Source organism: Sinocyclocheilus rhinocerous, unplaced genomic scaffold (genome assembly GCF_001515625.1).
Source record: "Sinocyclocheilus rhinocerous isolate Xijiao unplaced genomic scaffold, SAMN03320098_v1.1 scaffold99, whole genome shotgun sequence".
NCBI lineage: Eukaryota > Metazoa > Chordata > Actinopteri > Cypriniformes > Cyprinidae > Sinocyclocheilus > Sinocyclocheilus rhinocerous.
In genome coordinates, this window is record NW_015670981.1 from 68,292 (window position 1) to 78,938 (window position 10,647).

Below are 10,647 nucleotides of genomic sequence, written 5' to 3' on the forward strand. Positions count from 1 at the left end.
TAATTATACAGATGCTTTTTATTTTTCCTTTTTTGTGTTTTTTTTTTTTTTTTACTGCGTCGTATTGATTGTTGTCCATAAAAATATTTTTGTACATATTTTACTGCCAGTAGATGCATTCAATTATAAGTTTCTTTGTACAAATGCATCTCGTAACTAACTGCTTCTTGTGTCTTCTGTGATCTTATGGTGTTATTGTGCTTGTTTATTTCAGTATCACTGGTTTTTGAGTGCATTTTGTTGTGATCTGGTTTTTAAAGGCCAAAGTTGGGTTGCCATTCATATGTGTCATGATTGTGTCCCTGCATAGGCGATATGTCCGTCCACTAGACCCTTCAGAAGAAGTAGAGGAGGAAGAAGAAGAAGATGAGGAAGAGTTGTACAAGGCACAGACCAATGGAGTTAGTGATGGTAAGACTTTGTTTTTTATTTTAAAAGAAACTAATACTTTTATTCTGCAAGGATGCATTAAATCCATTAAAAGTGAGTGTGACGTAATGTTACAGAAGATTCCTATTTCAAATAAATGCTGGTCTTTTGAACGTTTTATTCATCAAATAATCTTGATAAAAATGTCACAGTTTCCACAAAAATATTTAGCAGCACAACTGTTTTAATGTTTCTTAAGAAATGTTTCTTGAGCAGCAAATCAGCATATTAGAATAATTTCTGAAGGATCATGTGACACTGAAGACTGGAGTAATGACAGCTTTGCATCACAGGAATAAATTACATTTTAACAAATATATTAAAATGGAACATAGTTATTTTAAATTGACATAATATTTCACTATATTACTATAAGAGACTTCTTTCAAAAACGTTAAATGACCCCAAGCATTTAGTGTACCAATAATGATTCATTTCTGAACAGATGAAGGTGAGGAAGACTCTGAGGAGGCGGGGCCATCCAAGAAAGAGGAAGAGACTCAAGAAAGCAGTCAGACCGAAGAGCAGAACAACTGCCAATCAGAAGCCAGCCCGAGCAGCGAGGGGGAGGAGAGAGCTGAGGAGGAGGAGTCGAGCAGCGAACCGGACCGGGGCAGCAGTACGGAGGAGGGCCAATCAGCATGCGGCAGCACTGACACCAACTCCCAAGACGCCACTGACGGGGACCAAAGTGCTGGCGCGGAACCTTCGGGAAAGGAGGAAGAGGACGAAGATGAGGACGAGGAAGAAGAGGAGCCTGCATCTTGCGCGCAGGCAAATAAGAGGCTTCCGGGAAGACGGCACTACACTGAGAGGCGGAAAAAAGCCCTCTTTACCATGCAGGCGGTCAACTCTAATGGTACCACGGAGCGAGGGATGGGAGAGGCGGATGGCAGCTTCTCTTTCAGCTGTAAGTGCACTCTAATGAGAAACTCAATTTATTACAGACTTCTCTACACATCTGATGCTTTTGTACAACTTCAGGGTCATGTGCGGACAAGCGAGGGTCATAACAAAGTGAGATTGCATGTCTTTTATCTTTCCGGCTGCTCAATTCACATCTTTTCATAGTCATGGTATCTTTTAACTCGTTGCGTTCATAAGCGCAAATGTTCCTGCTCCTAATGGCGTGACTCACTGTTTCTGTTTAGCTCAGCCATATATCGCCATCGACTGGGACCCTGACATGAAGAAGAAGTACTACAATGAGAATGAAGCCGAGGTAGGATTACTAATGAACGCTTTGATCCTTAAGAAATGCTTTGCGTCTGTTCTTTTACTAGGAAATGAATGTAATCTCTCATACAAGGATCAATCCAGTCTACTCCATTAGAGTGGGGGAAGTCGTGGCCTAATGGTTAGAGAGTCGGACTCGTAACCCAAAAGGTTGCGAGTTCGAGTCTCAGGTCCGGCAGGAATTGTAGGTGGGGGGAGTGAATGTACAGCGCTCTCTTCCACCTTCAATACCACGACTGAGGTGCCCTTGAGCAAGGCACCGAACCCCCAACTGCATAAATGGTAACCATACTTTGCCACATGTCACGTCACTATTTCACTAGAGGTTTAGTGTTATACTCTTAGAGGGCAGTCGTGGCCTAAAGGTTAGAGAGTCGGACTTGTAACTCAAAGGTCAAGGGTTCAAGTCTGGGGGGAGTGAATCTACAAGCACTCTCTTCCACCCTCAATATCACGACTGAGGTGAGACCTTGAGCAAGGAACCGAATCCCCAACTGCTCCCCAGGCGCCGCAGCAAAAATGGTCCCCACTGCTCCGGGTGTGTGTGTGTGTGTTCACTACTCACTTCTGTGTTTGTTTACTTGAATGGGTTAAATGCAGAGCACAAATTCAGAGTATGGGACACCATACTTGACTCACTTTCACTTTCATTTTAAAGTATTGCTCCTAATGCAGTGATAAGTCAGGTCACCTTCACTTATATAGAGCTTTATACAATACAGATTGTTTCAAAGCAACTTCACAGTAATGAACAGGAAAATAACAGAATTGGTGATTAAATAATAAGAATTATTAACTTAGTTCAGTTCAGTAACAGTATTAATGTTGCAAAATTCAGCAATTATGAAACAAATTCAAATCAGCTAAAAAGCAGTCCTTCAGAAGACAATATTTTATTTATTCAGCTCAATTCTTTTCAAGTTTTGTTCTAATTAAATATCAAAATCCATTTGTTTCAGTCTTGGCTGTTTCGAGCTATGCAAACTGCAGCATTTCTGTTGCAAACATATGTTTTTTATGTGTTTATGCAGAAATATATAAAGCATCAGAGCATGGATGTCCCTCACCAGCAAACCATAGTGCAGCTGCAGGAATGTATAGAGCTCTTTACCACGGTAGAGACACTGGAAGAGGAAAACCCCTGGTAATCTACTACTTGGTTCTATCACAGATTCTAGCCTTTTATTCCAATCTATACTTTATGAGCATGAAGAAAGAGGAACATTTTGTGTTGTTTGTTGCATAATTTAAAGCCAGAAGCATTTGTTTCATAATTTCTAGAGATGTATTTAAAGAACAGGATTGCTTCCTCTGCACATGTAACTTTGTGTTTGTTTATGTGGTCTATAGGTACTGTCCGACATGTAAAAAGCATCAGCTTGCCACTAAGATATTGGATCTGTGGTCTTTGCCGGAGGTTCTTATCATCCATTTAAAGCGTTTCTCCTACACAAAATACTCTCGAGAGAAACTGGATACCATCGTGGAGTTCCCCCTGCGGTAAGATGAAGACATACATACACTAGTGTTCAAAAATTTGGGGTTGGTAGGATTTTGAAATGTTTTTGAAAGAAGTCTATTATGCTCACCAAGACTGCATTTATTTGAGAAAAGTACAGTAAAAACAATAATATTGTGAAATATTAAGATAATTTTCTATTTGAATGTATTTTAGAATGGAATTTATTCCTGTGATGGTAAAGCTGAATTTTCAGCATCATTACTCCAGGCTTCAGTGTCACATGATCCTTCAGAAATCATTCGAATAAACTGATTTGCGGCTCAAGAAACCCTTATTTTTATTATCAGTTATGAAAACAGTTGTGCTGCATAATAGTTTTGTGTAAACTTATTTTCACGAAAGGTTTTTTCCATTTTTTTGAAAGAATAAAAGGTTTAAAAGAACAGCATTTATTTGAAATATAAAATTGTGTAGCCTTATTGATGTTTTTGCTGTCACTTTTTTATCAATGTAATGCTTCCTTTGTATAAATGTATTAATTGGTAATGTACAATTGTAAATGTTATTCATTCATTCATTTATTCTTGTGTAATGGTGACATACTGCATAATTATAGTGGAAAAATAGGGTCATAAATGTTTCTTCACATCCTCCCAATCTATAAATTAGTCAGCAACCTTTATATAGCAAACTAACTATCTTCAGTGGTTGATTCTCAAACTATTACATTTGTTTCCATATGTTGTTATTGCTCTGGTGAAAAGCAGCTCTCATTCTCTGACTGCAGGGATCTGGACTTCTCAGGTTTCCTCCTAAAGAAGACAGTGAACAGTACTGAACCTCCCTGTAGATATGACCTGATCGCTGTGTCGAACCACTACGGCGGACTCCGAGACGGTCACTGTATGTATCAGTCTTTTTAGCTTTTATTAAACAGCACTAATGTCAAAAATTGCATGCTATTTTGATTGGTGACAATAACATTACACAAATATTTCTCTTTTGTCCCCTTCTAGATACTAGTTATGCCCGGAACAAGGATAATGGTCAGTGGTATTACTTTGACGACAGCAAGGTGACCTATGCAAGGGAGGAACAAATAGTGGTGAGATTAATGCAGCTGTCTGTGGTTTGCTTTATCAACATGAAATCAAAATAGACCCTTTATATTTTTTATTAATTTTTTTTGGTCTTGCCGTGCATGATTCATCAGTGCACACTCTTCTAAAATGAAATGTTTGTTTTTCCTCAAAATACAATAACTTTCTCAGCCTCCGAAATGACTTGGCCACACGTGTCAAGAAAGACAGATCTGTTTAAAATTATGTCCACAAGAAATGGTCATATCAGTGGACTGGAGTTGTTTTATTGTACATAAACTCATGGTGGCCGCTCCCAAATTATTAGCCTGGATCTCAAATCCAGGCGTAATTTGTGAGTTGGCTAATAATAATATAATTAAAAATACAATTCATAAGTTTACTATTTGTGACCTTGGACCACAAAACTAGTCATAAGGGTCAATTTTTCTAAATTAAGGTCTATGCATCATATTAAAGCTGAATAAATAAGCTTTCCATTGATGTATGGTTTGTTAGGATAGGATAATATTTGGTCGAGATACAACTATTTGAAAATCTGGAATCTGAGGGTGCAAAAAAATCTAAATACTGAGAAAACCGCTTTTAAATTTATCCAAATGAAGTTCTTAGCAATGCATATTGCTAATCAAAATTAAGTTTTAATATATTTACAGTAGGAAATTTACAAAATATCTTCATGGAACATGATCTTTACTTAATATCCTCATGATTTTTGGCATAAAAGAAAAATCAATAATTTTGACCCATACAATGTTTTTTTTGGCTATTGCTACAAATATACCCAAGCGACTTAAGGCTGGTTTTGTGCTCCAGTGTCACATTTAGTGCTTTTATAGTGCTTAATGGTAATTCACGAAACTACATCTAAACAAACCAAACCATTTAATAAGCACAATATGACAAAAGTTTGGGGTCAGTACGTTTAAAAAAAAAAAAATTTTTTTTTGACTTTTTAATACTTTACAAATGCTAGATAAGACATTTATAATGTTACAAAACTGTTCTTTTGAACTTTGTATACATCAGAAGATCCTAAAAAGTGTATACATTTCCATAAAATTATTAAGTGTTTTCAACATTCGAAATGTTTCTTGAGCAGCAAATCAGCATATTATACTGATTTCTGAAGGATCATGTGACACTGAAGACTGGAGTAATATTGCTGAAAATTCAGCTTTGCATCACAGGAATAAAGTACATTTTTAAAAGTATTTAAAATCGAAAACAGTGACTTTAAATTGTAAAAATATTTCTGTTTTTACTGTATTTTTGACCATTTAAATTCAGCCGTGGTGAGCAAAGGAGACTTCTTTCAAAAACATTAAAAAAAACATCTTTCTGTTTGACAGTCACTGGTCACTGAAACGTTCACTCTCCCTCTATTCTTGTAGACCAGTGCCGCCTACCTCCTGTTCTACCAGCGCCAAGACAAGATCCGCCATCCCACCATCCCTCCACCCATACCCTCCTCCACCCAGCCAGAGAACCACATCTCATCCCAGACCCGTGATGGCATGGATGGAGCCGCTTCCTGTGTCAGCATGGAGACGGACTGATTTCTGTCCTTTTGTCCTTTACACGTTCCTCTTCATTCTTTCTCACTCTTATCACTTCCATCTTTCTGGCATACTGTCGATCGTCTTAATCAACAGAAACTTGAACCTCCGCCTCTGCTCTGACACCGACAGGAAGTGCGAGGCTGGGGCAACTCTCTCAGGCTGGTGCACGAGCATCATGGGGTTGGGAATGCAGATTTATGTGTTTTTTTTCTTTATGACAAACTCAAGGAAACGGGTTAGGCTGGTAGCGGCAGATTCAGTCGCTTCAATGACGATGAGAATTCAGAGAATGAGGTTGGCGCTGCAGTTGGTCATCACTGACGTGTTCTTTATTTTTTTCTAAGCTTGCTTTTCTGAGCTAGCTCAGCTGCTTTCCACGGTGGTGATGTTTGATCTGAACGTACAACCTTCAGCTGCACTGTTTAGCATCATGAATCAGGCCTTCTGTTTATTCCATCTCATTGTTCCAAGCAGCGACGTTCATCATGGGCGCTATTAGCAGGGATAGTTGGGATGGGGGTTTCTCGTATCAGGGACGACATGTTCAGAAATGCTACTTCAGATTCCTGAGATCTTCTTGTTAAAAGATGGGTGGAGAAATAGGTGTAGGTAAATGAGAAATAGCTTTCTGTCCACTCACTCATGAACTATTTATTTTCGTAATTGCTAGATGCTAATGTGGAGTGAGAGATTATAAATGTAAAGAGCGGCTTCTGAAGATCTTCCATTTTTATTTTCATTCTTTTGATGGTTTTTTCATCTGTCGTAAGGTCTGGGAAAAGCCACTCTGTTGCGGGACACAAACGGAGGCCTGTTTTCCAGCTTTTTTTTTATTTTTATCTAATTGCAAAGAAATGCACGGCCAGATTTAAATATTCCATTCTTTTTGACTAGCTGCGTGCAATTTATAACGAACTCTTTGGAGCTATGAGAATATTTCAGCAAAGTGCTTTCTGGATAGAGCTCTTTACGTGATGATTTTTAAGGCACCTCTGTACAGTATTTTTGTATTGTAATAAATGGTGTATTATCTTTGATCATTTGGATCAGATGCTGGGAATGGGGGAGCTTTCATTTTATTTTGTTAATTATAGATTGAATATATAATTGAATACACATCTTTTGATATGAATAAATGCTGACTATAAAGTCAAGGTTAGATTGGACACATTTGACTTCCATTTACATTGTTTTACCTCTGAATAAAAGGACGTGTAGACGTGCATTCCCTCGGTTCGTACTGATTGCATATTTTAACATCTCTCAGTTGCTCATTATGTTGCAATTCACCCACTGCGTAAAGATCTTATAGAAAATGCTTTTCATTTGCACTTCCCATTAAGTGACTGCTTTATTGCGTTCCTCAGATGATAATGGATACAGTTTTTATCGCACTGTTCTATGAGAGATGTATAAACATATCACTATATGTGGGAGGAGCACTTAATGCATTCAGTATGTTCAAATATCTAATATAATAATAACACAGGTGAATATTCATACAGAAAATTCTGTATGAGAATGTCTATACATAATGATAGTATTTGTTTACTTAATTTATGCAGATTTAATTAAAAGTAAAATGTATTATTACAGTAAATTGTAAATGGCCCAATATGTTCTTGACTGGATTTGTGAGATTTACAAACTTTTTTTAATAGTCCCTTAAAGGGGTCATATGATGCTACATGCACTTTTACAAGTTGTTTGAACTGAAATGTGTGTTGGCGGTGTGTTAAAATGATCAAAATCCACCCAGTGTTTTTTTTTAATCTTCTCAAATCGAGCTGATCTCAGATGCCTGTCTGTGTGATGTCACACAGACAGGCCAGAATGCGCCCCCGAACTACATAAATGCGTCTATGTTCACACGAATCATTCCTGATCCAGCTTCACCTACAGAAGAAGTGTGTAAGATTTTTTAATGAATTGTTTTTTACACTACCATTGAGAAATTTTAACCAAACTATGTTACAGACTTTTCATTAAGACCCTAAAGAATCATATCAACTTGTGGAAAATGGGCATCCTATGACCCCTTTAAATGATTTAGCTCATTTCTCATCTGCAGTCTTCCACTTTGTACAAGGTTTAATGAATGCAATGATCCATTTAAAAAGTTTTTTTTTTTTTACTATTTTACCGTAATTAATGGCTTCATTCTACCATTTATTTCTAAAATGATTCACTAGTGCTGGAATCAACCGCTTCAGAAAGCCACATACAGCATAATTTCTTTAATGCAGCATGTTTCTAATATTAAATTCAGATATTTATTAGAGCTACCGTGCGACCTGCTATCATGATTATATTATTTCAGTGAAATCCATCAGATGGTCAGCTGTGAATATTTGAAATGTTAAAGCAATTCAGTTGGTTTGAGCTTATTTCTGTCAATGCTACACAATTTATTTATTTATTTTTGCAATATTCGAAAGCCCATTTCACAGTATAAAACACCAATTTTCATATTTGTGCTTTTGCATTGTGGGGGCATTTTTGTACAGAAATGAAATATTATAAATAAGTTATCAAATAAAAGCTTTTGAGTTTTGAATATTGAGTATGTAGTATTTTCAGTCTGAAACGTGGAGTCGTGTAAGTGTTAAACATTTGAGTCACTTCTGTGTGATTCACAAACATTAGACAAACCACCTTCTAGCTTCTAGCTCATTTCCTCTCGACTGATTCATAATTCCTCTCATCTGAAGCACAGACTGATTTCCTCCTCGCTTTAGGGTTCCATATAATGTTTATTAAATAATTATCTCTTGCACAGTTACATTCAGTTTGCTGTTATACTATCTCTCTGACTGAAATAATGGCTTGTCAATAAAGAACTGTGTGTTATAATTACAAACCACAATAGAGAAAAACTGCCGGATATAGACCATTTAATCAAAAAAAATATATATATAATTTAGATCTATGCTTACAAAAAATTAAATGTTAATGTGCAACACTCACAGTTCACAAAAACATGTCAGACATAGATGCTTTGCAGGACATTCACATTCATTCAGAACAAACTAAACACCATCAAGATCACTGCAGTCAACGAGTATCAACATTGTAAAGAAATCACATCTGCTTATGAATTGAACCATCTTAACAGCACTGGTTCTTATCAAAAAGTGATTTGCACTTTTTTCAGAACAGGGTTGTTTTGTACTGTAGTTCTTAGCTAAAGAGTCCTCTGAAGTTCAGATCCTGACGCATGAGTTCCTCCTCTACGTTCTCCAGGGCCCATTTGTGCTCCACAATCTCCAAGGCTTCCCACTCGCTCTGAAACAATGGTAATGAATACATTTAGAGCATTGAAGAGCTTTATACATCTGAGAAGAGTGTGAACATTCTGCTAAACGTCTCCTTTTGTGTTCCACAGCAGAAAGAATGGCATACGTGTTTTCAACAGCATGAGGGTGAGTAAACGATGAGCACATTATCTCTCTCTCTTGAAGTATATAATTATTTGTGTACGAGGATCGAATCGACTTATTGCACCCGACACAATCTGCATTCCCTCAAGAAATATAATGTTTCAATAGTTCTGCAATTATGCGAGCTTCAAAACGGCAAAGTTTAAGGTTTCGCAATTATCCTAAGATGATGAGGTTATGAAATGAAAGCAACCACGTTTCCACATCGGGGCTGCTGTTGCATGCATCAGTCCGTCCACTGGGGCTGTAGGCGCTGTACTCCCAAGAAAAATTAACTTTAAATTTGTGTTAAACACATAACTGCTGGCGTGTTATTTTTTTTTACGGACGTTGCGTGCATGTTTGTCCCAGAATAATTTCATATTGCTAAGAAAGAAACCACATAAAAATAACTGCTGGCGTGTTATTTTTTTTTTACGGACGTTGCGTGCATGTTTGTCCCAGAATAATTTCATATTGCTAAGAAAGAAACCACATAAAGAGAACGATAATCACATATAAACTGTTTAATTTGTGCAAATTATGTTCTACTCGCCTTAAATGCTTTATTAGGATCAGGAGGCATCGCCATCGCCGCCCCTGTCATTTGATCCTGCATAATTCTCGACTGATCCGCAGCTGAAAATAAACACCTTAGTTTAAATAGCTGAGCAAGTCATCTCAATTTCACAGAAAAAAATACAATATTTTAATATAATGTTTAATAAAATACATAAGGTAATATATATATATATATATATATTCACTGTATGATATTAGATATTGTGTTATATTAAAATAATATACTGTATTGTAATATAATATAATAATTTAATATAACACAATAAGGTTGAGGTCATAAAACGGTCTAAATATCAGAAACAAAAACAACCAACCAACCATTGTCTTGTCCGAGGATGAGTGTGTACATGCTTCTGAGCCCAAACACATTAAGAAAATACCATGACGCTGAACTGACCCTATAAGAGCAACAAATTCAGATTTTATTCACAGTTTTCAGCTTCTGGTAATAAATAAAAAACATCAACGTCAATACCGTACCAGGAAGCGTCCAGAGAGATCAGCTCAATTCCTCTCTGTAACATGGGCTTGAATCTCAGAGTCAGAGGAAACGGAACTTTAGCTGAACAGGAAACAAGCAGCACACAAAAAAAAGGACTTTTATAACAATTCAATTAAACTCTTACAAGTAGGGATGTAACGATTCACTCAACTCACGATTCGATTCACGATTTTGCTTTCACGGTTCGATTCGATTCACGGTTATTTTTATTTATTTATTTTTACAAAATGAGATTTAAGACAAATTATAAATTAAATGTGTCCTTTTATTATTTCTTGGACAAAATGCTGTACGTTTGTGAAATTGAAATATAACACTATAATAATATACTAATATAGCACTTGCATATTAATTA

The 10,647-nt window shown here is 36.6% G+C and overlaps 2 protein-coding genes across 2 annotated transcripts in view; one reads left to right on the top strand and one right to left on the bottom strand.

The window, feature by feature from the left end:
• The window catches only part of LOC107734528 (ubiquitin carboxyl-terminal hydrolase 11-like), a 17,987-nt gene extending 10,699 nt beyond the window's left edge, over nt 1–7,288 (top strand). The window contains exons 14-21 of the mRNA XM_016546504.1: nt 311–411; nt 875–1,339; nt 1,581–1,651; nt 2,697–2,809; nt 3,016–3,165; nt 3,915–4,030; nt 4,144–4,232; nt 5,622–7,288. Of these exons, the coding sequence (XP_016401990.1) occupies nt 311–411; nt 875–1,339; nt 1,581–1,651; nt 2,697–2,809; nt 3,016–3,165; nt 3,915–4,030; nt 4,144–4,232; nt 5,622–5,786 (1,270 nt within the window). The 3' untranslated portion in view covers nt 5,787–7,288. The remainder of the gene's footprint in view (nt 1–310; nt 412–874; nt 1,340–1,580; nt 1,652–2,696; nt 2,810–3,015; nt 3,166–3,914; nt 4,031–4,143; nt 4,233–5,621) is intronic.
• Nucleotides 7,289–8,530: 1,242 nt separating this feature from the next.
• The window catches only part of LOC107734524 (ER membrane protein complex subunit 3-like), a 5,960-nt gene continuing 3,843 nt past the window's right edge, over nt 8,531–10,647 (bottom strand). Inside the window, exons 5-8 of the mRNA XM_016546500.1 lie at nt 10,271–10,352; nt 10,109–10,188; nt 9,765–9,847; nt 8,531–9,074 (exon numbers count right to left, since the gene is read on the bottom strand). Coding sequence (XP_016401986.1) covers nt 8,970–9,074; nt 9,765–9,847; nt 10,109–10,188; nt 10,271–10,352 — 350 coding nt within the window. The 3' untranslated portion in view covers nt 8,531–8,969. The remainder of the gene's footprint in view (nt 9,075–9,764; nt 9,848–10,108; nt 10,189–10,270; nt 10,353–10,647) is intronic.